The sequence below is a fragment of the Halichoerus grypus genome, chromosome 11, assembly GCF_964656455.1.
Source record: "Halichoerus grypus chromosome 11, mHalGry1.hap1.1, whole genome shotgun sequence".
Taxonomy (NCBI): Eukaryota; Metazoa; Chordata; class Mammalia; order Carnivora; family Phocidae; genus Halichoerus; species Halichoerus grypus.
In genome coordinates this window covers 108,846,659-108,874,463 of record NC_135722.1, presented here as the reverse complement: position 1 = coordinate 108,874,463, position 27,805 = coordinate 108,846,659, and the positions used below count along the sequence as shown (strand labels likewise).

Genomic DNA, 27,805 nt, shown 5'->3' with positions numbered 1-27,805 from the left:
TATATGTTTTTAGGGGGACACCTGGGTGGCTCAGTCATTAAGCGTCTGCCTTCAGCTCAGGTCATGATTCCAGGGTCCTGGGATCGAGCCCCGCATCGGGCTCCCTGCTCAGTGGGGAGCCTGCTTCTCCCTCTCCCTCTGCAGCTCCCCCTGCTTGTGCTCGCGTGCGTGCACTCTCTCTCTCTGACAAATAAATAAAATCTTAAAATATATATATATATATAGATATAGATATAGATATATGTTTTTAGGTGAACTTATAAATGAACTCGGAGATAAAAGATTTTTGATATTCTAGGGTTCAAAAAAAATACTACTTGTAGTTCATTACAAAATATTATTAAAAATATCCTATGGCCAAGTTAGAAATAAATCAAAATAAATGAGAACCCAGTCTATAAATATAAATGTGGGAGTTCCAAGTCAAATATTAGTAACATTATCTCAAATGGACAATAAATGACTGACCCTCTATGACAAAGATTTCATCCCAACAATATAATCATTGCTTAATATCAGGACTCCTATTAATGTAATCATATTATTTATGCATTAACTATCTTTTTATGTTTTCCTATACTTAAACTTTGTTTTGCAGTGAAAGTGATTTACTTCTACAATAAAATGAGAAAACAAACATTATTTTTAAAAAAATTTATTAAGCGCTAACTCAGCAACGGTATGACCGTGGTTTTAGCTTGGCGTTGGCTGAGGGTGGGCAAGTGGGAAGTTCGGTAGAAAAATATTCACGATTAAATGTTAACCTTTTAAAATAGTAGATTCACAGAGAAAGGAATGGCTCAATTTTCCTGGAAAAATTAGAGAGAAGAAAACATAAGTAAAGGTGTTATTGGAGGTAAGATATAAATAGAACTAATCTCTACTATGAGGTGTGCCTTCACAGAAGGGCTATGGGCCCATCATCCCCAAAGGGGAGGATCTGCACGGGGGCCTCACTGTCTCAGCACAGACTCAACAGCCATCAGTTAACCCTGTGGTCCAGGTGGGCCTCATCATACATAGAGAAGGAATGAGACTTGGCCCAGCTGACTTCTTGGGGAGGAAGCCACATGTCAGCTGTCTATGCAAGGCCAATTGTTTTATGCATTCATCGGAACAAAATATTTTCTACTCACTATGTAGGTCATTGAGAGACATGAAGACTAAAGAATTTTCTAGCTGGCTACCATTAGACTTACAATTTCTGATAATTTCAAATGAAAGCAGGGTTTTACCTAGGGCCATTAAGAAAATGCAGAGGAGACTGACTAGTGGGCAGTTGCTCTCCGTTCCCGCTCTCCACTCTAGATTATATGTACAGACTCTGAGAAGGGAGCACCCAAATCCGTTTCTTGGAGACATTTACCTGAGATGCTTCATATGGATTTTCAATTCCCAGGAAAGAGGTAGAAATATCGTGTCATGGATAATCTCTCAATCGTGGGCATCTGGATCATTGTATTTGGCTTCTCAAATGCATTTTGAACCTAAGGTAGTAAAGAAAATCGTCAGAGATTTCCTAAGAGGGAAATCTGGACTTCTCTCTCAGGAGTAAGAAAATTTATGGAGTGTATTAAGGCTGTGGCCAGGTAGTATACACAGAAGAAATTTTTAGCTTTTCCTTGGCTATAGTGCATACATGAACAAAATAGTATCATCAAAAGCATTTTCTGAATAAGCAAGGCTATCAGAGTCAGAGAAACTCACTCTGGTTCCATGCGGTACTTCAAAAAAACCTCCTCTTTAAGCAAACCTGGGGTACCGGAAGGGGTGTCACGACGGCTTAAGATCTTTCAGGATTCCCAAAAAAGGGTTTAAAAATGGTTGCACAGCTTTCCAGGGCATAACAGTGAAAAGACAAGAAGAACCCTACCTTTCGGAAAATCTCCTCCAAATGGTGACAACAAGAATACTCTCCTAAGTAGTAGATAAGTTGGGAAATGAAGACAGAGCCCTCTGTGTTCATTCTCCAAGAAACATTATCTGCAAATAAAAGGCATTGAAATATTGGGAGATGTGGCCTTCGTATAAGTGTGGAGGACTCTTAGAGCCATAGCTTTTGGACACGGTTTGATTTCGATGCTTTGGAGGAGAGAGACAAATCTGGATAAAGCTGGGGTGTCAGGTTTCCACAGCAGGCGCAGAGAAAACCGTCGCGGGCCCTCAGTTGAGAACGCCCTGCGTGTTCCCAGGCAGAGCCAAAGTTCTCCCCCCGACTACTGCAGGAAGTGGAAGAGAACAGAATTCCTTTCAGCACTTACTATATAATCAAAAAAGGAATCTAGATCTCGCGATGCCTTGAGTCTGGCCCTCCTCACCATCCGCACTGTGTGCTCCTGTAATACTGTACCCGTACTTCTTCATCACACACGTTGTTTGAGCCTCTGCTTCTCCTCACCGTTGCAGCGTGATCAAACAGCCGGTCGTCCCCTGTCCGTCCCTTTACCTGCAGCTGCCTCCCTGTTTCTTCTTCCTTTTCGTAGTTACATTTCTCGGGCTTGTCTCACTCACCATGTTCACAGGCTCCTAGCCCACTCACCCCGGGCTGCTGTCTGCCTACCGCATTATCTTCACGCAGAGCTCCCCCTCCCCGGCCAGCCGTGGCCTCCGAGTCATTAAACCTCACGGTCCCTTACTGAGCCTCACCTGTACCTGATCCCTCATTCAAATCAGAAACTGGCCATAACTCCCATAGATTCTTTCTGGGTAACTCTGACAACACATACTCGTCTTACTTTGCTTTCTTATACTCCAACCATACTCTCGGATCCACTCTGCAGACTGGGACTTCCGTCTCTCCAGTTCAAGCCTCCGCTTTGGGATGTCTTCTCAATCTGTTCTCTGTTCGTGGATCATTTTGTCCATTGTTAGAACATTAAAGATAATCCCTAGGCAAGCATCTCCCCAAATCCTGATGCCGATCTCTTTTCTCAAATATACAGCCTTGTAACTCTCCTCTTTTCCTCCTGAAGTATGCTGAAGGCATTTCACACTTTCTTGCAAGATTCCCATTTTAATGAAGGCACCACAATCATCCCTGGTGACCTCGAGTCCCCTGTGTCACCCCTTCTGTTCACCTGCCATATCCACTAAACACCGGATCATACAAATTTTACATACTAATTATTTCTGGATTCAACAGCTATGTCTTCCCAAGACTGGCATTATCACCTGTGGCCCATGATACTGCAGTCACATTTTAACCTGCCTCCCCATATCGCCTCTTGCTGTACCATAACCCATTCCCCACAGAACCCCCAGAGTGGTCATCTAAAAATGTCAGTCTTATCATTTCATGATGTACTTTTCACCAAAATTTCCTATTACTATTACTGTAAAGTAATATTAGTAATAAAGCATGTCAACATAAAAGATCAAATCCTTCCCTGACATATGAGGCCTCAAGTTATACGGCCCCTGCCTACCCCTCCATCCTCTCTCTTGGTACTGGCCCCTGGCTCGGTGCTCCAGACACACTGGCCCTGTTTCCCAAGCTCCTCTCTTTCCCAGGCTCTCTGTGTACACTGCTTTTTCCGTCTGGAATGTCCTTCTCTTACTATTGACACAGTTAAGTCCATTTTTCAACACATTCTTCCTGCAAGCACATAACGGGGTTGACAGTTGTTGTGTGCTTGTGTGAGGTGGTACCTTCCTCTCAGTCCATCTCTGCCCCTCTGCTCGTCCCTCCGTAGGCTCAGCAAGCACGTCGGCCTCAGCTGGGCGTCATATGCCCTGGAACAGTGTCTCCGCTCACCGTTACACGTACAGAAAGGAATGGAGGAATTACACACACTAGACTTCATGCCCTTAACTTAAACAGTCTCTTAGAGCATACATCAGGCTGGATAAGCCTTTTTAACTTCTTTAGTAGCTAAAAGTAGAGAGCTCTTCTTTCCAATAAAACTTTATTCAAACTCCAACATGTAAGACAAAGTAGAGCTGTTCCAGGTATGGAATGGGTGTTTCCCACACGGCCTGTTTCCTGTTTCCCCAGACTAGACTCAGAGCATCCTCCTGGGCCAGTGAATCTCAGGCCCTCCCCTGGACCTACGAATCGGAACTCTACATGTAATGACATTCTGTGACATCCAGGTTTGTAATCACTACACCAGAGCACTTAGAGCTGTGACTTGTGTGGGGCGCCTTGGTGGTTGGTTGGGCCTCTGCCTTCTGCTCAGGTCATGATCCCAGGGTCCTGGGATCGAGCCCCGTGTCGGGCTCCCTGCTCCGTGGGGAGGCTGCTCCGCCTGCTTGTGCTCACTCTCTCTCTCTCAAATAAAATTCTTAAAAAGAACTGTGACTTGTGTAAACTAGATTCTGGAAATTGCCTGGGTTCTGTAAATCACTCATAAAACAATACCATAGATGACCGTTAAATAGATTTCCCACAGGTTTGACCGTGATCAAGCATTATCTTCTGTTTCTATCTTTTACTATGTCTTTCCTGCCAAAGAAGGATTTTCAGTCATTGTCTCCATTATACTGAAGTCAGGCATTTGAATGTTAACTAAATTTTTAAGACTAGATTCAAATAACCAGCCAAGAGGTTCTAGAATGTGTGAAGCAAGTATTACAGTGTTACTTGATTGCCTTGTTTAACTGCTAGTAGATGATCAGGTGGACCAAACCATGGGACTAAAATACACTTCTGTGCCATTGCTATATTAAGTAAACAAGCAAACAAACAAACAAAAACAACTCTTCATTTATTTATAGTTACACTATTTTAAGTTCGGATCCTCACGAAAGTCCGGTTTACTTTGAAAGTTTCCTCCAAAATCAAGACTTCCAGCTTTCGAGTTATAAAAATAATCTCAATATTTTAAACCTCTTCTCTATAAAGCCTATTATTAGAGAAGAAATGTTCTTCTATTAGTGATCAGGTAGGATCATAGCCAGGCCTGTGATCTGGAAACTGATAGGAGATTGAGAGACTGCTCTCTAAAGTCACTTACGTGGAGTCGAAGATTTGAAAGCGATGAAGTCCTTCTCCACGTGGGTCTTTTCTATGGCATCACTGGAGATATAATGCCGCAAGGGCTGGTAATATGTCCACGCAAATGCTTCTCCCACATCAGTCACCCAGACGGCCCCATCACCTCCTGGAAGACACACCCTTGTCTTATGAAAGAAGTTACACACACAGACACACACACAAAATCTCTTCTACCATTCTACCCTTACTTCAGTACATTCCAGTATGGAATTTATTAAAAATGCAAGTATGTCACTACTAGAAAAACCAACTCACTGACTGGGACCCATATAGAGCCCACTTACGTTTAGAATGACCTTGTCCCAAAGGATCAGGACTTTCATTATTATTCTGGTGTGCTTCACACTTCTTAAAAAATGATACAGACTTAATTTCTCTCTTTTTTTTCAGATTATTTATTTATTTATTTGAGAGAGAGAATGAGCGGGCGTGTGAGCACATGAAAGAGCAGCGGAGGGGGAGGGAAAAGCAGACTCCCCGCTGAGCAGGGAGCATGATGTGGGTCTCGATCCCAGGACCCTGGGATCATGACCTGAGCCAAAGGCAGACACTTAATGACTGAGCCACCCAGGCGCCCCCAGACTTAATTTCTTTCTGGCCCAGACCTGAGTGCAGTTCTAAAATGTTGTCTCTGTCACCCATCCCTGGGAAAACAAAGGCTAGCTGCTAGGCGAATAGAAAAAGATGCCTGGCCCCACCCTGGGTCCCCTAACCCCAACTCACTGCCTCGGCAGGCCTGTGTGATGATGACCTTGGGCTTGTCTTTGAGACTCCAGCAGTTACGGTTGTTGAAAATCTGGAAGATGGTGTCATCGGGAAGAATGTCCGGCTCTTCATCTCTGTGCTTCGTGCCACAGATCCCGTCTAGGGTGCCGTGGGACATGAACACCAGGAACGTGCTGTCGGAGAATCTGTGCTCTTGGCGGGTGGCAAAGTTCTTCAGCTCCGTTTTCATTTCCTGAAAGAATCTCTGGAGTCACTACCTAGGAGCTCTCCATCTACAGTTTGTACTCAAATAGTAGGTGGAGCAGGCTTTAAGGAATCAGACGGTTTGGACAGAATGGAATTGTAAGAGAAATTTTGTTCTGACATAAAACCAGAAAATTAAACATATAGAATGTAAAGGTTAGCAGGGTTTTGTTTTGCTTTTAAGATTTATTTACTTATTTGAGAGAGAGAAAGAGAGAGAGAGTTGTGGGAGGGGCAGAGAGAGAGGGAGAATCTCAAGCAGACTCCATGCTGAGCACAGAGCCCAACACAGGGCTCAATCTCAGGATGCTGAGATCATGACCTGAGCCGAAACCAAGAGTAGGATGCTCAAACCAGGCACCCCTAGCGGATTTTTCATACAGTGTGTAGCCCAGTGGTTTTCAGTAGAGGTTTTAGGCTGGGGGAGGTGCTGGGAGGTGGAGTATAAGGAGGGGCACGTGAGGTGGCAGGTCTCCCACCGGAAGGCTTTGCTTTCATCTGTATTACATGTTGGGGTTCCCCTAAGTTTTTATTAAAAAAGAGTGAGACAGAGAGTAAGGGACTGTTTCCTATTGACATAAAGTAGAGACACTTAACAAATTTCTTCTGAGGTTTAAAATGGTTTGTCCAAAATCACCCAAGAAATTTTTTGGCAGAGACAGGATCACAACTTTGTGTGTATGTGTGTGCTCACAATCTTTTTTTTTTTTTTTTTTTTTTTGACTGCATACTTGGCTTTACATTTAGACACATAATATTGAAATTAAAAAGGCCTCAGAGTTGTGTCTCACATAGACTATCAAGTCATCAGTGCCTCCCAAACTGAGAGCATTAGAAAGATCCAACATTTTTAGCAAAATACTACCCTATAAATCTTTGCTGTAAAAATGTGCATTGGAAGAGGCTGAAACCCAGGGATGCCTATTCTGGAGAAAGAGAATTCCTGTAACGTGCACTGTGTTCTTCCAGCTGCAAAGAAAGAAGTCCAAGAAGGAAAGGGGAGGAAGGAAGCTTATCCCACTCTCCTGGGCCATTACCAGAGCTGTGAGATTTTCCTTTATAACCACCGAATATCCAAGGCTTTCAAGCAGGCCTTGCATCCCTGAAATGTCATTTTCAGAGCCTTCTCGCTCAGAAAGATAGTCAAATTTTTTGTTGCAAATGATGAGGGCCAGGCGTGTTCGGCCCTCCTTCTCCATCACTGGATATATCTGCAAATAACAGACACAGGGTGAGTTACATGTGGCCTCCCCACTTCTGCCTCCCAAGTCCACACAAAACTGGATGGCTGGAGGACTTGGGGATGGAAATAGGTACTCAGGCAGAAAGACACAGGACTCCAGACTGAAAGCATGTACAATAGCTGAGCATGCACTCCGGGAACCTGGCTTTGGTTCGGTGGTGGGGAGGAGTTTCAAGTATGTTGGAGGACGGGCTGAAACAGACAGGAAATCTGATGGAAGGGCCACTTAATTAGATGGCATGATTAAATAACATCCTGTGCCTTGTGGGCTGATCCACAGGCATCTGTACCAAGGACTGAAATTCCCAGGGGGTTCCCAGGATGCAGTGTGAGTGGACGGTCCTGTGTGCTCCGACTCCAAGGGGTGTTACCTCGTGTACTCTCACAGTCTTCAGTCCCTGAGAATGCTTACAGGGACACAGCTTCAGCACGTCCACTTGGGAAGCCTGGATTTCCTGAATGACTATGACAGAAAAAAAAATAACTCTTTAGGGAGTAGCACCCCTGCCTTGCAGTCACGGAGGTCTTTTCACCGGGCTCTCATTCTTTGGCAATGCTCACTGCCATCCCTTCAAAAAGCTTCATATAACAAGAAAACCATTTTGTATAAAAAATGACAAAAACAAAAATCTTGAGTAGTCCCTCTTTCTTTTTGCTTCTTGCTGACCCCACCGCCAGTTTCTGTTTTTGTCAGTGGTCATGACATGGGCTAATCTTTCATACCCAGCACATTAGACTCACATAAGCACAGTACCCAAGATCTGGAAGGAGGCCTCATGCTCATCTGGCCTGGTCAAGTCATCATTCAGATATCTGAACTCCACTCACAGTATCCCTACTGTGTTGTTATTACCACTAGTGAAATGTCTCCACTAACGGGGACCTTGCAGTGTTCTAAAGCACTCTGAACAGTTCTGAGGATCCCAAAGCCTGAACCTTGTAAGCACTGGTACGTATTTCCTGCACTGGGACCATCCAGAAAAATGTCTAATTCCTTTCCCGCTGAAAGCTCATGAGTATTTCTATGGCTTCAAAATATCTTACCTTGTGTTTCGATTATTTTATGTAAATGCCCCCAGAAAAACAATGATTATATTTTATCTTAATTGTGTTTACTGTATGGTAAGCTTAATTAGGACAGGGAAGGTGTGTTTAATTTTTGTATTTCCAGCATCTAGAATGATAGTCTGGCACAGATTAAAAGTTTATAACTGCTTGTTAATGAATCATTACCTTCAGATACTTGAAAATAGCCACCAGGTATCTGCCACCTTCTCCTGCTTTTTGTTTTTCCAGAGGGAAACCAGCCTTCTGTTCCTTCCAGTATTTTTGTGTAAGAATGATTTCATCTTTTGAACCAAGCAATCTGTTAATTTGCCTGCATCTCTCCCCATCTACTGTCCTCCCCAGTAAGAGGAAGGAATATACTTCCTCCTGTCTTAAATGACTCTCTTCGTGCCCTGAATTCCAATTCCTCTCACCCGCAAGAACTTGACTCAGGCCTTTATTCAGCCCCATCCCATCCGTGTCTCCCTCTTCCCCCTGCTATGTTCTCCCCATGGCATATCACGTGCCTTCACACCCCTCTGTCTCACAGACACCTCCCCTCCATGCCCTTCCCCTCCGGCTGTTGTCCCGAGTCCACATCTCAGCACAACTCCTTAAAGGTGGTGCCCTGCTGCACTGTTCCCACTTTCTCAACTGTCGTTTTGTTCTTGTGTGCAACACACCCTGGCTGTCACTCTCACCCTCAAATCCTTGTGATCAAAGTTCCCACTGACCATTTGTTGCTTTTCCAGCATTTAATCTGGCGGAACACATCTTCTTCCTTCCTTGAACAGTGTTCTCCAGGATTCTGTGATGCTGCGTGTTATGGCCATTCTTCCTCAAGCTGCTGGCTTTCGCTCTCCTGCCACATGTCTAAAAGTTGGGTCTTTCTACATTGGACCCTCTGTTATCCTCTGTGAGTCACCTCTGCCCAGGCGGCCTCATCAGGCACATCATCTTACCTACTGTCTACATGCTCCTGAATCCCCAGAGCTATTCCTAGGCCTGGTCCTTCTGTGAACAACTGGGTTGAATCCACCTGTGTATTCAATGTCTACCCTGGGATGTACTACACACATCAAAGTGAACATGTACAGGGAAGGACTCCTAATATTTGTCCATGCCTAGAGATCTGTTTCTCCTGAGTTTTCCCTCAACTACAAGTTTTCTTCTACCTCAGTTAGTCATAACCTTCACCTGGATGACAACCAAAACTAAGATTCATCCTGATTCCTCTTCTTCCTGCATTAGCCCACAGCCTATCCATCCATGGTTTTTGTTGACTCTACCTCCAAAAGAGATCAGATGTCACCACTTGTCATCCTCTCTGTTAGTACAACCCCAGCCTAAAAGCTATTATTTCTTAACTGAAATATTTGAATACATTTGGCCTTTCTGATGCTATGCTTCTTTATCACTCCTCCATTAAATACTTCTAAAGGCTTTCTATTGCAAATAGAAAAAAGGCCCAGAGTAGTATGGTAGCTTCAGCCTGAGTCCATAACAGCTTTTCCTACCATGTACCCTAATTTGCTACTCTCCCATCAGATTGGCTTTTTGACATGACACGTCCATGTGTGCTCAGGGCCCTTGGACTTGCTTCTTTTCCATGGGATGCTTTTGCTTTAGAGTGTGGCACAACCCCCTCTCTATAGTTCAAGTATGTACCAAAATATCACCCCAAATGAGTTATCATAATTGTTCACCCTGGCCCACATGCCTCGCCTCTTTTCTCTTGTCCATTTCCTGACTTGTACTATTTTTTTTTTCATGTTTACTGTCTATGTACCTTCGCTACACTGTCAACCCCATGAAAGCAGGACCTTGATTTATCTTGCTTCCTGCTATAAACAGTGATTAGAAGAATAGACAGTAGTTTTCAGTTAATGTGTGTGTGAGTGTGTGTGTATCTATATATGTATATATATACAGCAAATAAAAATTAACACGTTTTTATGCCTTTGTAAACTTGTCCAGAACTTCTGAAAATATGGTACTCACAACAGAACACTAGCAGTAACCCCTTTCTAGACACTGCGATTCTTTGATGTGGTTCAGTAACTCCTCAGTTTCTTTAGTGATCACACAGTATGTGTAACTAGTCCTGTTGTGTGCTTTTTAACATGCTTTTCTTAACCACATCCTTGCTCTGATTATGCAGTTGTTACTTGCTTATCTGTTTGATGTTCTATGACTCTTTTAAAGATGTTATTAATATCATTGAAAACTATGAGTCCCAGAAATGTTGGGCTATTCACACCAGAGAACATGGTTAGTCAGTGGCCGTGTTGGGCTCAGTGTACAGATTGCTTGCGTTTTATTCCAGTTCTCTTTCCACTACAGTGTACGGCCTCTCCATCTTAGCTCACAGAATGTCACCAAGCGTCTGTGACCCTGCCGGTCATAGGCAGAAGCCACGTGTGCAGCCTCCAGCCTTCTCCCTAATTTCATGATCTTCACTTTCACTTCCAGATTCTTAGAAGATGGAAGAGCGGGGTGTTAAATGCTGACCTTCCTTTGACATGGGTAGGCACAGAAGGAAGAAATAACTTGGAATTTCTGAACCCGTCTCTTGCCTCTCCCCTGTAACTTAGGGCCCCTATCACTTAGGGCCTTACCCTGAGTGAGGTCTGAGGGTTTGTGTGAGCCACTGGGTTTGGTGGCACCTGCTAGAGGGAGAGCCAATGCCTGGGATGACTCAGCGTTTTCTTCTTCCCCACTTCCTTCAGGATTATTTCAGATTCTGAGGTGGAATGAACAAAAAGTTAAGGATCAATGTTCTATGCCGAAGATTATTTCCAGAGATGGAAACTGACTAAAAACCCAGTTTCCTAGGTCTTAACTGCAGTGTGTTCCGACAGCCCTAGTGGCCTGAGAGTGTTCATTTGTGATGTGAGATTGGAACGCACTCACCTGTCAGAGAAGATGACTTGCTGCTCTCAGATTCATCATCTTCATTTTCAGCATGGGATTCTGAAAGAATAGGAAAAGAAGATTTGTTAGCAGAACTAGGTTTCTAGAACCTACACACCTGAAACTCTTTCCCTTGCACTCACAAGAAAGTGATGATGTTCGGCATGGGGTAACTATGAAGCATGGACATTTGGCTCATTTTCTAAGCTCCAGGTTTGTCTTACGGGACTGTGACTGTGCCATGTGAAGGAAGAGGCAGAGTTTCCATGATACAATGAAGAGCTCCTTATGTTCCTGCTTATATAATTCAAGGAATAATCAAATTCTTTAATCAAGGCTTTTCTGCAATAGCATTTCTCATTGTGAGGAAAGAATGTACACAGCTCTATAACGTTTGGTAGTCTTTCAGCAACCACAAAATGATCCCAGAAGGATGTTCCAAGTATTGGGAATACACTCATGTATATATTGTACTCTAGAGTAGGGGTCAGGAAACTCTGCCCTATAGGCCAAGGTCAGTTCAACACCAGTTTTTTGGTCAATCAAGCTTTATTGGGACACATCCACAGTCATTTTGTACTGATTATCTATTGCTAATTTTATGCCACAGCATCAGATTTGAGTCACTGTGACAGAGAAAGTTTGGTCCAAAAAACTTAAAATATTGACTCTCTTGACCCTTCAAAGAGAGAGTGTGCCGACCCATGCTTCAGAGAGAAAGACACACCTATGTTCCACCAATGTTCCCCAGATTCCCTAGGTACTCCCTTAACAAAGACAGTGTAGGTTCTCAGAGATTTATCCCTTGAGCCAAGCCACAGCTAAGCAGGAGACAGTGGATTTTTTTTTTCTATTGAACATTTTACATGTGGGAATAACTCTGGAGTCCACAGGCTATGGCCAGAGTAGCACAGATTAGCTAAAGACTGTCCCTGAATCTACTAGAGCTCCAGCACCATTTATGCATTTCACAAGTATTTACTGAGCACCTATTATGTGTTAGATGCCATTTCCATGAGTTGGGGCTCTCTTCATGAACAAAGCAGACATAGCTCCATGCTTCATGGAATTTACATTTTAGCAGAGGAGATATAATACAGCGAATAAGAAATGTTAAGGGATGATGGAAGGTGACAGTTGCTGAGGGAAGAACAAGATGTGTAGGAGTATAAAGTGATTTTGGATGCTGCCACATGGACTGGGGGGGCCCAGGGCCTTTTGCCATCTTATATAAGTTCGTCAGGCAAAGAAAGTACTAAAGATGTGGATAGTTTGTTCTCCCCTTGCAAATAGAAATAAGAAGACAGAGATTGCATAAGAGAGCAGATAAAGAGTAAGTTAGTAGTCCTTTGGCCCAAGATACTCACTTAAACTCAGCAGGCTCCTGGAATTGGTGAAATGGTCCATAAATACTTGACCTACCACTTGAGTTTTCTCAGTGAGATCATCAACCAGGTTTTCAGTCTTATTCACGATGACGTTCACTTTTTTCCCTATTGTTTTTAAGTCATGTTTATCTAACACCTTCTTTTCCTTCAAGTCCTCCAAGAAGCCACCAAACATGGTGCTGGCAATCATCTTTATCTCATTGACTGGATCTTGTGGTGATCTCTTCTCTGTGAGAACAATAGGATTTTAGGAATTGATAGGACTTTAGATCTCTGAATCTAGGCCCATGGTTCTCAAATTTAACAAGGGAGAGTATCTGATAGCTTGGTAAGCAGAGCTTCCTGAACCCCATTCCCAGAAATCTGATTTGATAGGTCAGAGTAGAGTGCATTATTTTTATTTCTAATTATGCTTTTGTTGACTCTACCTCCAAAAGAGGTCCAGATGTTACCACTTGTCATCCTCTCCATTGGTATAACTCCAGCCTAAAAGCTATTATCTCTTAACTGAAATATTTGAATACCTTTGGCCTTTCTGATGCTATGCTTCTTTATCACTCCTCCATTTAAATACTTCTAAGGCTTTCTATTGCAAATAAAATCCAATTCTTTCTCACTTTCAAAAAGGCCCAAAGTAGTATGGTAGCTTCAGCCTGAGTCCATAACAGCTCTTCCTACCATGTACCCTAATTTGCTACTCTCCCATCAGATTGGCTTTTTGACATGACACATCCATTTCTGCTCAGCACCCTTGGACTTGCCTCCCTTCCATGGCATGCTTTTGCTTTAGATTGTGGCACAAACCCCTCTCTGTAGTTCAAGTATGCACTGAAACATCACCTCAAATGAATTCTCATAATTGTTCACCCTGGCCCACGTGCCTCGCCTCTTTTCTCTTGTCCATTTCCTGACTTGTACTACTTTTTTTTTCATGTTTACTATCTATGTACCTTCACTACACTCTCAACTCCATGAATGCAGGACCTTGATTTATCTTGCTTCCTGCTATAAACAGTGATTAGAATAGTAGACAGTAGGCTTTCAGTTCATATATGCATACACATATATGTATAGATGAATGGATATAACAGCAAATAAAGATTACAATGTTTTTATGCCTTTGTAAACTTGTCCAGAACTTCTGAAAATATGGTACTCACAACAGAACACTAGCAGTAACCCCTTTCTAGACACTGCGATTCTTTGATGTGGTTCAGTAACTCCTCAGTTTCTTTAGTGATCACACAGTATGTGTAACTAGTCCTGTTGTGTGCTTTTTAACATGCTTTTCTTAACCACATCCTTGCTCTGATTATGCAGTTGTTACTTGCTTATCTGTTTGATGTTCTATGACTCTTTTAAAGATGTTATTAATATCATTGAAAACTATGAGTCCCAGAAATGTTGGGCTATTCACACCAGAGAACATGGTTAGTCAGTGGCCGTGTTGGGCTCAGTGTACAGATTGCTTGCGTTTTATTCCAGTTCTCTTTCCACTACAGTGTACGGCCTCTCCATCTTAGCTCACAGAATGTCACCAAGCGTCTGTGACCCTGCCGGTCATAGGCAGAAGCCACGTGTGCAGCCTCCAGCCTTCTCCCTAATTTCATGATCTTCACTTTCACTTCCAGATTCTTAGAAGATGGAAGAGCGGGGTGTTAAATGCTGACCTTCCTTTGACATGGGTAGGCACAGAAGGAAGAAATAACTTGGAATTTCTGAACCCGTCTCTTGCCTCTCCCCTGTAACTTAGGGCCCCTATCACTTAGGGCCTTACCCTGAGTGAGGTCTGAGGGTTTGTGTGAGCCACTGGGTTTGGTGGCACCTGCTAGAGGGAGAGCCAATGCCTGGGATGACTCAGCGTTTTCTTCTTCCCCACTTCCTTCAGGATTATTTCAGATTCTGAGGTGGAATGAACAAAAAGTTAAGGATCAATGTTCTATGCCGAAGATTATTTCCAGAGATGGAAACTGACTAAAAACCCAGTTTCCTAGGTCTTAACTGCAGTGTGTTCCGACAGCCCTAGTGGCCTGAGAGTGTTCATTTGTGATGTGAGATTGGAACGCACTCACCTGTCAGAGAAGATGACTTGCTGCTCTCAGATTCATCATCTTCATTTTCAGCATGGGATTCTGAAAGAATAGGAAAAGAAGATTTGTTAGCAGAACTAGGTTTCTAGAACCTACACACCTGAAACTCTTTCCCTTGCACTCACAAGAAAGTGATGATGTTCGGCATGGGGTAACTATGAAGCATGGACATTTGGCTCATTTTCTAAGCTCCAGGTTTGTCTTACGGGACTGTGACTGTGCCATGTGAAGGAAGAGGCAGAGTTTCCATGATACAATGAAGAGCTCCTTATGTTCCTGCTTATATAATTCAAGGAATAATCAAATTCTTTAATCAAGGCTTTTCTGCAATAGCATTTCTCATTGTGAGGAAAGAATGTACACAGCTCTATAATGTTTGGTAGTCTTTCAGCAACCACAAAATGATCCCAGAAGGATGTTCCAAGTATTGGGAATACACTCATGTATATATTGTACTCTAGAGTAGGGGTCAGGAAACTCTGCCCTATAGGCCAAGGTCAGTTCAACACCAGTTTTTTGGTCAATCAAGCTTTATTGGGACACATCCACAGTCATTTTGTACTGATTATCTATTGCTAATTTTATGCCACAGCATCAGATTTGAGTCACTGTGACAGAGAAAGTTTGGTCCAAAAAACTTAAAATATTGACTCTCTTGACCCTTCAAAGAGAGAGTGTGCCGACCCATGCTTCAGAGAGAAAGACACACCTATGTTCCACCAATGTTCCCCAGATTCCCTAGGTACTCCCTTAACAAAGACAGTGTAGGTTCTCAGAGATTTATCCCTTGAGCCAAGCCACAGCTAAGCAGGAGACAGTGGATTTTTTTTTTTCTATTGAACATTTTACATGTGGGAATAACTCTGGAGTCCACAGGCTATGGCCAGAGTAGCACAGATTAGCTAAAGACTGTCCCTGAATTTACTAGAGCTCCAGCACCATTTATGCATTTCACAAGTATTTACTGAGCACCTACTATGTGTTAGATGCCATTTCCATGAGTTGGGGCTCTCTTCATGAACAAAGCAGACAAAGCTCCATGCTTCATGGAATTTACATTTTAGCAGAGGAGATATAATACAGCGAATAAGAAATGTTAAGGGATGATGGAAGGTGACAGTTGCTGAGGGAAGAACAAGATGTGTAGGAGTATAAAGTGATTTTGGATGCTGCCACATGGACTGGGGGGGCCCAGGGCCTTTTGCCATCTTATATAAGTTCGTCAGGCAAAGAAAGTACTAAAGATGTGGATAGTTTGTTCTCCCCTTGCAAATAGAAATAAGAAGACAGAGATTGCATAAGAGAGCAGATAAAGAGTAAGTTAGTAGTCCTTTGGCCCAAGATACTCACTTAAACTCAGCAGGCTCCTGGAATTGGTGAAATGGTCCATAAATACTTGACCTACCACTTGAGTTTTCTCAGTGAGATCATCAACCAGGTTTTCAGTCTTATTCACGATGACGTTCACTTTTTTCCCTATTGTTTTTAAGTCATGTTTATCTAACACCTTCTTTTCCTTCAAGTCCTCCAAGAAGCCACCAAACATGGTGCTGGCAATCATCTTTATCTCATTGACTGGATCTTGTGGTGATCTCTTCTCTGTGAGAACAATAGGATTTTAGGAATTGATAGGACTTTAGATCTCTGAATCTAGGCCCATGGTTCTCAAATTTAACAAGGGAGAGTATCTGATAGCTTGGTAAGCAGAGCTTCCTGAACCCCATTCCCAGAAATCTGATTTGATAGGTCAGGGTGGAGTGCATGAGTCTTTAGTTCTACCAATGTCTCAGGTGATATCCAAACTACTGTTCTGAGGACCACATGCAGAGTACCACCAATCTTCCCCAATCCTATGCTTTTTTACTAGTGGAGAAAGTGAGCCTCCAGGAAGGAAGCAAGTTCATTAAGTAGCTTAGTGATGGCTGCCTCATTTCAGCTTGGTATCATCTGTGATCCCTTCACTTCCTGTCACTTTTATCAATACCTCTTTTAAAAACACACTATAGTTAATATGGCTCAGTCGTTAAGCGTCTGCCTTCGGCTCAGGTCGTGATCCCAGGGTCCTGGGATCGAGCCCCACATCGGGCTCCCTGCACCGTGGGGAAGCCTGCTTCTCCCTCTCCTACTCCCCCTGCTTGTGTTCCCTCTCTCGCTATGTCTCTCTCTGTCAAATAAATAAATAAAATCTTTAAAAAAAAAAAAACTAACCCAAATGTTTAAAAAAAAAAAAGTATTACTACCTATGGAAGAATGCTTGTTTCCCTGGCCAGGGCTGGCAGGGCGGGTCTGTATTCTGAGATTGAGAGCACACATTGTGGCTGGCTTGCTCACTGCTGGAAACGAGAGGTCACACAGAGAGCAGAAATATGGAGGAAATGAAATACACTCTCTTCAACTGGATAGCCCCTCACCCTGAAGAGAACACTTAAGAAATGGTGAGAACACTCAGTCAGTATGAGTTCAAAGAAAAGACTAAAATCACAGGAAAGTTCTGAGAATGTAGGTCCAGATATTTTACACTTCCTTTTCTTTTTCTCCAAAAAGCTGTAGCTTCTCAGCCAAAATACTGTGTCTGCTCCATACTTGCTTACTGTGCCCCAAGCTCCCATCCCTCACATTCCCAGAGTAAAACAGTCCTCTCTCATGAGAGCCCCCTTCGGGGGGGCTCTACCTCCTGCCCCGCACTCCTTCCTCCTGAGCTGTAACTCCCCCAGAACAGGGACCTAAAGGACAGAAAACAGGCACTCACCAGCCATTGCTGCTCTGGCTCTCTGTGCAGGAAAGGTAGTGAAAATGAAAGCAGCCTTCTCCCTTTGCTCTCAGTGGACTGGTGTGCTGGTGTTGCCTAAATGGGAAACTACAGCCTTTCAAATTCTCTTGTCCATGCAGAGATAGAATTTGACTCTTCTTCTGATATGTATCTTACTTCCTTTGGAAAACAGGAAGCAAACCTGTCTTTTCTCTTTACTCTCACACAGTTTCTATGTTCTGTTTTGCAGTCTATTTTGACACAGTTAAGGAGTCAAACTGACCCTCATTCATCTCTGTGCCATCCCTTAGCCACTAAATGGCAGAGAGGCCTCACCATGGATGCCCACTCAGCCCCTGAAGTGAGGTGTGAGTTTGCAAGGCTTAAGGGGAGCAGGAAACTCACTGGAGCCCAACAAACAGTGCTGCTCCTGACACTGTTTTTAAAAACCCAGGTAAGTGATCTCTTTTCTTCTCTCTTTCCTGATCTGTGTACTTGTCAGTCCTGGGAAAATGTGCATATTTTGGTTTATTGACTCTTTTACTCAAGATGAGTTTTTTAAACAATAGATGTTTGCTATCAACATTAAATAATTTAATTTTTATGAAATGGAGTAAGATCATCTGCCTTCTTTAATCTCACACCACAAATTAACCACAATTATATGCTTAGCTTACGTCAGTGAGAATTTTTGTCCTGTGCTTTTAAAAAGCACTCAGTGTAGGGGCACCTGGGTGGCTCAGTCGTTAAGCGTCTGCCTTCGGCTCAGGTCATGATCCCAGGGTCCTGGGATCGAGCCCCGCATCTGCCTCCCCGCTCAGCGGGAAGCCTGTTTCTCCCCCTCCCACGCCCCCTGCTTGTGTTCCCTCTCTCGCTGTGTCTCTCTGTCAAATAAATAAATAAAATCTTAAAAAAAAAAAAAAATAAAAAAAATAAAAAAAATAAAAAAATAAAAAGCACTCAGTGTAGTACTGATGTTATTGATGGCCCCCGTCAGGAGTCTCTTTGTATCCTTTGGTCTGACTATAAACTCACCTCTGACTTGGTTTTGCCATTGTAACACAGTAAATGGACCCTGTGCAGCTCTTTGCCAGGTCAGGAGACATGTGGTTCATTTCTCAATCTTGGACTCCTGATGGTCCATGTGAACAAGCCCAGGCTAGATTGCTAGAGAATCAGAGAAATCACATGGAGATGCCTACCCTGTGTGTGGGTGATCTCAGACACATGGATAACCCCAGAGACAAAAAGAACCACAGGGCTGACTGATCACCTTGTGAACAATAGTAAAGGCTCATTGTTTTAAGTCACTGTGTTTTAGGGCAGTTTCTCACCAATAGAGAAACACATACTGACTGATAACTTTTTTCCCATATCATCAACAATTTGCTTTTTATAATTTCCCAATGTATGACAGACATTTGTAAGATTCAATACCTTAGGAACTATCTCATTTTTTTTGATGACCATATGGTATTAACAGTGTTGATAGATTTTAAGTTTTAAATGTTATATCAAAGTAATGTATGCAGCAGGCATCTAATTCAGTTGTACAGAAAAGTGTGTAATAAAAACCATATTCTGCAGTACAACTCTCCCATCTTCAGTCCCACATTCTACATATAATTTCCCTAAATTATTCATTTTTATTTTATTGTGCTAATTTTCAGATCTCTCAATAACATGCCTATTTTATCCCTCTATTTTTTGATATACCAAATACAATGTTCTTGACTACCTCTTAAGAAAAATAAGATGTAGTTCACTTACACTGCCCTACTCCCTATGCTGCCTAATATTTGAAGATATAATGATTTTCAATTCTTTTCTTGATTAATTTTTAAATATTAAATAATATATTTAAACAGTTGCAAAATACACAAATAAGGAAATAATACCGAAAGCAGTAAAGGAAAAAAAATCCTTGACCTACAAAGGAAGACAAATAAGGTTGACAGTAGATCTATCCAAAGAAACTTGGCAGGCCAGAAGAAAGTGGCATGATGTATTCAGTGTGCTGAATGGGAAAATATGCAGCCAAGAATACTCTATCCAGCAAGGCTGTCATTCAGAATAGTAGGAGAGATAAAGGGTTTCCCAGACCAAAAAAAACTAAAGGCATTCATGACCACTTAAACAGCCCTGCAAGAAATATTAAAGGGGACTCATTGAGTGGGAAAGACCAAAAGCAACAAAGACTAGAAAGAATCAGAGAAAATCTCCAGAAACACCAAATTTATAGGTAATACAATGGCACTAAATTCATATCTATCAGTAATCACTCTGAATGGGGATACCTAGGTGGTTCAGTAGGCTAAGTGTCTGTCTCTTGGTCTTGGCTCAGGTCATGATCACGGGGTCACAGGATTGAGCCCTTTGTTGAGCTCTGTGATCAGCACGGAGTCTGCTTGAGATTCTCCCTCTCCCCCTACCCCTCCCACGCTCAAATAAATAATTAAATCTTAAGAAATAATCACTCTGAATGTAAATGGACTAAATGCTCCAATAGAAAGACATTCAGTATCCGAATGGATTAAAAAAAAAAAAAGAAGAAAGATTGAAAGTGAGGGGGTGGAGAACCATCTGTCATGGTAATGGATGTCAAAGGAAAGCTAAAGTAGCCATATGTATAACAGACAAGCTAGATTTTAAACCAAAGACTATAATAAGAGATGAAGAAGGGCACTATATCATCATTAAGGGGTCTATCCAACAAGAAAATCTGACAATTGTAAATATTTATGCTCCCAACTTGGGAGCACTGAAATATATAAATCAATTAATAGCAAACATAAAGGAACTCATTGATAATAATACAGTAATAGTAGGGGACTTTAACACCCCCATTTATGGCATTAGATAGATCATCTAAGCAGAATATCAACAAGGAAATGACACACTGGACCATGTATTTCCTGTAAATGACCACAACAATGAATGACACACTGGACCATGTGGACTTAACCAATATATACAGAACATTTCATCCTAAAGCAGCAGAATAACCATTCTTTTCAAGTGCACATGGAACATTCTCCAGAATAGATCACATACTACATCACAAATCAGGCCTCAACAAGTACAAAAAGATTGAGATCACACCAAGCATACTTTGAGAGCACAGTGCTATGAAACTTGAAGTCAACCACAAGAAAAATTTTGGAAAGATCTCAAATGCATGGAGGTTAAAGAACATATTACTAAAGAATGAATGGGTTAACCAGTAAATTAAAGAAGAAATAAAAAAAATACATGGAAGCAAATGAAAACATGACAGTCCAAAACCTTTGGGATGCAGGAAAGGCAGTCATAAGAGGGAAGGGTAGAGCAATACAGGCCTTCCTCAAGAAACAAGAAAAGTCTCAAATACACAACCTAACCTTATACCTAAAAGACCTGGGAAAAGAACAGCAAATAAAGACTAACACCAGCAGAAGAAGGGGAATAATTAAAATCAAAGCAGAAATAAATAATATAGAAAAACAACAACAAAAACATAGAAGACATCAACAAAACTAAGAGTTCATCCTTTGAAAGAATTAACAAAATTGATAAACCCCTAGGCATACTTATCAAAAAGGAAAGAGAAAGCACCCAAATAAATAAAATCACAAGTGAAAGAGGAGACATCACAACGAATACCACAGATATATGAACAATTATAAGAGAATATTATGAAAATTTATATGCCAACAATTTGGGCAGTCTGGGAGAAATGGATACATTCATAGAAGCTGAATCAGGAAGAAATAGAAAATTTGAGCATACCCATAAGCAGCAAAGAAATTGAATCAGTAATCAAAAATCTCCCAAAAAACAAAAGTCCAGGGCAAGATGGCTTCCCAGGGGAAATCTACCAGATATTTAAAGAAGAATTAATACCTATTCTTCTGAAACTGTTCCAAAACATAGAAATGGAAGGAAAACTTACAAATTCATTCTACAAGGCCAGAATTACCTTGATTCCGAAACCAGACAAAGACACCACTAAAAAGGAGAATTATAGACCAAAATCCCTGATGAACATGGATGCAAAAATTCTCAACAAGATACTAGCAAATCAAATCCAACATAACATTGAAAGCATTCTTCACGATCAAGTGGGATTGATTTCTGGGCTGCAGGGGTGGTTTAGTATTCACAAATCAATCGATGTGATACGCCATATTAATGAAAGAAAGGATAAGAACCATATAATACTATCAATAGAGGCAGAAAAAGCATTTGACAAAGTACAGCATCCATTCTTTTTTTTTTTTTTTTTTTTTTTTTATTTGACAGAGAGAGCACAAGCAGAGGGAGAGAGAGGGAGAAGCCGGTTCCCTGCTGAGCAAGGAGCCCGATGTAGGACTCGATCCCAGGACCCTGGGATCATGACCTGGGCCGAAGGCAGCCGCCCAACCGACTGAGCCACCTAGGCGTCCCGTACAGCATCCATTCTTGATAAAAACCCTCAGCACAGTCGGGTTAGAAGGAACATACCTTAATATAATAAAGGCCATATGAAAAACCCACAGGTAATATCATCCTCAATGGGGAAAAGCTGAGATATTTTCCTCTATGGTCAGGAGCAAGACAGGTATGTCCACCTTCATGACTGTTATTTAACATGTTACTGGAAGTCCTAGCCTAGAAATTAGACAAAAAAAGGAAATGAAAGGCATCCAAATCAGCAAGGAAGAAATCAAACTTTCACCCTTAAGAGACAACTTGATACTCTGTAGAAAACATGGAAGATTCCATCAAAAAATTGCTAGCACTGATACATGAATTCAGCAAAGTCACAGGATATAAGATCAACATACAGAAATCTGTTCATTTCTATACATCAATAAGGGAGCATCAGAAAGAGAAATCAAGGAATTGATCCCATTTAAAATTGCACCAAAATAATAAACCTAATCAAAGAGGTAATGGATTTGTACTCTGAAAACTATGGAACACTTATGAGATATATTGAAGAGGACATAATGAAATGGAAAGATATTCCATACTCATGGATTGGAAGAACAAATATTGTTAAACCGTCTATACTCCCCAAAGCAATATACACATTTAATGCAATCCCTATCAAAATACCACCAGCATTTTTCACAGAACTAGACCAAACAATCCCATAATTTGTATGGAATCACAAAAAATCCCGAATAGCCAAAGCAGTTTTGAAAAGGAAAAGCAAAGCTGGAGGCATCACAATTCCAGGCCTTAAGCTATATTACAAATCTGTAGTCATCAAGACAGTATAGTACTGGCAGAAAAACAGACACATAGATCAATGGAATAGAATAGAAAGCCCAGAAATGGACTTTGTATTTCTGTATACACAGGGAACTGTATGGTCAACTAATCTTTGACAAAGCAGGAAAGAATATCCAATGGAAAGAAGACAGTCTCTTCAACAAATGGTGGTGGGAAAACTGGACAGGAACAAGCAAAAGAATGAAACTGGACCACTTTCTTACACCATACACAAAAATAAATTTAAAATTTATTTTCTGTGAGATAAGAAACCATCAAAATCCTGGAGGAGAAGACAGGCAGCAACCTCTATGACATTGGCTGTAGCAACTTCTTCCTAGACATGTCTCCAAAGGCAAGGGAATCAAAGGCAAAAATGAACTACTGGGACTTCATCAAGATAAAAAGCTTCTGCACAGCGAAGGAAACAAAACTAAAACAACCTACGGAATGGGTGAAGATATTTGCAATGACACATCTGATAAAGGGCTAGTATCTAAAATCTATAAGGAACATTTCAAACTCAACACCCAAAAAACAAATAACCCAGTTAAGAAATGGGCAGAAGACATGAATAGACACTTTTCCAAAGAAGCTGCAGATGGCTAACAGACATGAAAAGATGCTCAACATCACTCATCATCAGGAAAATACAAATCAAAACCAGATGAGATACTATCTCACACCTGTCACAATGGCTAAAATTAACAACACAGGAAACAACAGATGGTGGTGAGGTTACTAAGAAAGGGGAGAACACACTTACACTTTTAATGGGAATGTAAAGTGGTGCAGCCACTCTGCTAAGCAGTATGGAGGGTTCTCAAAAAGTTAAAAATAGGGGGCACCTAGGTGGTTCAGTCAGTTAAGAGTCTGACTCTTGATTTTGGCTCAGGTCATGATCTCAGGGTCATGAGATCAAGCCCCAAGTCAGGTTCTGCCCTGGGTATGGAGCCTGCTTAGGATTCTCTCTCTCTCCCTCTGCCCCTCACCACCCCCCACTGCATGCTCTCTCTCTCACACACACACACACACACACAAAAAATAGAACTACCCTACAACCCAGCAGCTACACTACTAAGTATTTACCCAAAGGATACAAAAATAGAGATTTGAAGGGGTACATGCACCCCGATGTTTATAGCAGCATTATCAACAATAGCCAAACTATGGAAAGAGCCCAAATGTCCATTGACTGATGAATGGATAAAGAAGATGTGGTATGTATATGTACAATGGAATGTTATTCAGCCATAAAAAGTAATGAAATATTATCATTTGCAATAACACGATGGAACCAGAGTTTATTATGCTAAATGAAATGTCAGTCAGAGAAAGACAAATACTATATGATTTCACTCATATGTGGAATTTAAGAAACAAAACAGATGGACATAGGGGCAGGGAAGGAAAAATAAAATAAAAACAGAGAGGAAAGCAAACCGTAAGAGATGCTTAACTATAGAGAACAAACTGAGGGTTGTTGGAGGGAGGTGGGGGAGGGGATGGGCCAGATGGGTGATGGGTATTAATGAAGGCACTGGTTGTGATGGGCACTGGGTGTTGTGTGTAAGTGATGAATCACTAAATTCTACACCTGAAACCAATTTTACCATATATGTTAACTAACTAGAATTTAAATAAAAACTTGAAATTAAATAAATAAATAAATAATTTAACCCTCATTTCTTCTTGTAAATGTTGCTCAGTAGCTTAATTATCCCTATGTAATTCTCTGTATAGAAGTTGATAATAGTCGCACCCATACAATTTCCTTTATCTACAATTACAGCTATTTTTAACCTGTATTTTTTATTTTACATTGTCTAACGTCCTAAGATTTTCATTGACTTCTGCATCCACAACCAAGTGTTCTGTGCTTTGTTCATACAATAACTCTAAATGTTAAGAAACAATGAAAAGCATTTATATTATTGTTGGCTATGTGTATTATCTCTGGCCAAGCACTGTGTTGGGACTATATTTCCATATTTTGGGGGCTGATCCCTCCAGTAATTGTCCATTCAGAGAAGAATATTTCTAGCCTCAAGATCTACCACCTTGTTATTATCTGGTCACACATGCTTGCTCTTCTCTCCTATAATTCTAGGCTAAGGCATCCCTTCCCACTTGACTCCTTCACGCTCTTCGACCTAAGGACATCGTTCAATAATAGTCCCAATGCTGTCCTACATCATTTTCCCACTGAATGATGTCATTGCTATAACCATAAAACACATTATAATGAACCCATTATAATGAACACACCCCTCTCTTCCCCACAACTCCTCAAAAGCTCCCCAAACTCCCTTTATTTTCTCTCAAATCAGTCCCAGTCTTTTGTCTCTATTCTTGTACCAAAAAAAATGCTTGTTAATGTAACCAGTGTCTTCCACAGTGCCAAATTACATGTTTAATCCTCAATCACTGTTTTGACCAATTAGAAGTATTTCATAGTGATATTTGCACCTCTTCCAGAAACCCTTCATTCATTTGTCTTCCAAATCACAACTGTGTCTTGGTTCTCCCGTTACTTCACTGGCTGCTTCTCTTAGTGAACTTTGCCAGTTAATTCGTGTCTCAAGGCCTCTGTTCTATGTATCCTCACTTATTTAGCAGCCCAATCCAGTATCTTGGTTTTCAGTCCTGTTGGCACAGATATACAGCACACAATTTTATCCTCCAACCAATACCTATCCCCTGAATGTCACAGTCATATAGCCAGTATCATATGGGCATCGATTTGAGTACCTGGTCGACATCTTAGTCCCCCTAAACCTACCACCTGTTAGAGGGTTTTCCATGTTATTCTTCCAGTTTTTCAAAGTAGAACACTTAATTCTTATGTCCTTTCTCTCATTGTTGAGCGACAATTCTGTTGGCTTTACCTTCCATTCATGAAGATTGCTCCCTCCTCTTCCGTCCTTCTTCCAGATCCAGACTACCATCAACTCTGAATTTCTGCAGTAGCTTTCTGAGTCCTCTTGCCGGATCTTCCTTGGCCCCATCCTTCTTATTGTCATCTCAACCCCGTAGCCAGAGTGATCTTGATAAAACGTAACTCTAATAACTTAATTCATTCATCTGCTCAAAATTTTCAAGTAGTTTTCTGTCTTACAGCAAAAGGTGAAAGGTCTTTTATAGTCATAGCACTCTATGTGGTCTGGACCTTGGGCAATTCCTTGATCTCATGTCCTTTCCTTCCCCCACTCCTCTCTGCCCATGGATTCCAGCCACATGAACCTCCTTGCTCCTCCTCAAACACACCAGGCACAGTCCTGTCTCAGGCCATTTCTCCTTGCTTTTCCCTCTGTCTGGAATGCTCTTCTTTCACATTTCTCATGGCCGGCTCCCTCTCTTTCATCAGGTCTTTTCTACTGATAAATTCATTTCTATATATAATATAAATATAAATATAGTTTCTGTATCACTCTCTTCCCCACTAAATTACAAGCTCCATGAGGATAGGAACTGTGTTTTCTGCTTGATGCCCAATGCCTTAAATACAGTCATTATTCACTATTTGCAGGTTTACAGAATAAATGAATCTTTTATTGATTTTGTGCATTTTTAAAAGTCATTCCCCTGAGGTGCCTGGGTGGTGCAGTTGGTTAAGCGTCTGACTCTTGGTTTCAGTCCAGGTCATGATCTCAGGTTCATGAGATCAAGCCCTGCATCAGACTCCACACTCAGTGCAGAGTCTGCTTGAGATTCTCTCTCCCACTCGCTCTGCCCCTTCTGCTCATGGTCTCTCTCTCTCTAAAATAAATAAATAAAATCTTAAAAAATATAAATAAAAAGTCCTCCCCCTGGTGTCTGAACCTTCTTTTTCTTTTATCATCTTTGAATTCACTTTTATTTTCATTTAAGCTTTGTTGACATATAATTTATATGCAAAACATTACACTTGTTTAATGTATACATATTGATGAGTTTGGACACATGCATCCACCTGTGATACCATCACCTTCACTTCTGTGAAGGTTTAGCATTGTATATAGTGTTCTTAAATTTTATTGTATTAACTTTGTCTTTTTCTTTATGCAGTGTACTTTCTGAATCTTGGAAATTTCCTAATACTCAAATCTCATAAAGACATTGTCCTCTATTTTTCTCCTCCTCATAACTTAAAAGTTTCAGTTTTCACATTGAGGTCTTACTCCAGTTGACATATACTCTTGTGTAGACTTGAGATAGAACAAGTATATGTGTGAGACTGTGTATTTTTCTGCAAACTAATTTCTTTTTTTTAAAAGATTTTATTTATTTATTTGACAGAGAGAGAGAGAGAAAGAGCAAGTGCACAAGTAGGGGAGCAGTGGGCAGAAGGAGAGGGAGAAGCAGGCTCCCTGCTGAGCAGGGAGCCTGATGCAGGGCTTGATCCCAGGACGCTGGGATCATGACCTGAGCCGAAGGCAGATGCTTAACGACTGACCCACCCAGGCACCCCTGCAAACTAATTTCTTGAATCATTTTTTATTTTAACTCTGCAACATGACATAGTCTATATTGTTCATTTTTATCCTTTGTATTCTTTTCTAAGTCTCTGTCTATCCATATGCCAACTGATAGAGCTTTTTGCATCAAATTTTTATTTAAATTCTACTTAGTTAACATATAGTATAATACTGGTTTCAGGAGTAGAATTTAGTGATTCATCACTTACAAATAACACCCAATGTTCATCATAACAAGTGCCCTATTTAATACCCATCACGCATTTAGCCAATTCCTCACCCACCTCCCTCCATCAACCCTCAATTTGTTCTCTATAATTAAGATTCTCTTATGGTTTGCTTCCCTCTCTCTTTGTTTTTCCCTCCCTATGTTCCTCTGTTTTGTTTCTTAAATTCCACATATGAGTGAGATCATATGGTATTTGTCTTTCTCTGATTTATTTCACTTAGCATTATACTCCCTAGCTCCATCCATATCATTGCAAATGGCAAGATTTCGTTCTTTTTGATGGCTGAGTGATATTCCATTGTACATATATATACCACATCTTCTTTATCCATTCATCAGTTAATGGACATTTGGGCTCTTTCCATAAGTTAGCTATTGTTGATAATGCTGCTATAAACACCAGGGTACATATGCCCCTTCAAATAAGTATTTTTGTATCTTTTGGGTTAATACCTAGTCAATTTTTAACTTTTTGAGGAACCTCCA

The 27,805-nt window shown here is 41.2% G+C and overlaps 1 protein-coding gene and 1 long non-coding RNA gene across 2 annotated transcripts in view; one reads left to right on the top strand and one right to left on the bottom strand.

The window, feature by feature from the left end:
• The window catches only part of LOC118543057 (uncharacterized), a 388,715-nt gene extending 365,673 nt beyond the window's left edge, over window positions 1-23,042 (top strand). The window contains exons 4-5 of the long non-coding RNA XR_013442641.1: window positions 17,646-17,849; window positions 21,677-23,042. This is a non-coding gene — a long non-coding RNA (uncharacterized LOC118543057). The remainder of the gene's footprint in view (window positions 1-17,645; window positions 17,850-21,676) is intronic.
• On the bottom strand, window positions 640-16,974 carry LOC118543055 (caspase-12-like). Its single transcript, XM_036103784.2, is given in 11 exon segments — window positions 640-809; window positions 1,367-1,487; window positions 1,874-1,983; window positions 4,956-5,102; window positions 5,720-5,954; window positions 7,003-7,134; window positions 7,136-7,176; window positions 12,536-12,784; window positions 14,629-14,688; window positions 15,997-16,245; window positions 16,887-16,974. Coding segments are annotated over 10 exon segments (1,395 nt in total). The 5' UTR covers window positions 16,960-16,974; the 3' UTR covers window positions 640-809; window positions 1,367-1,388.
• Window positions 23,043-27,805: the final 4,763 nt, after the last annotated feature.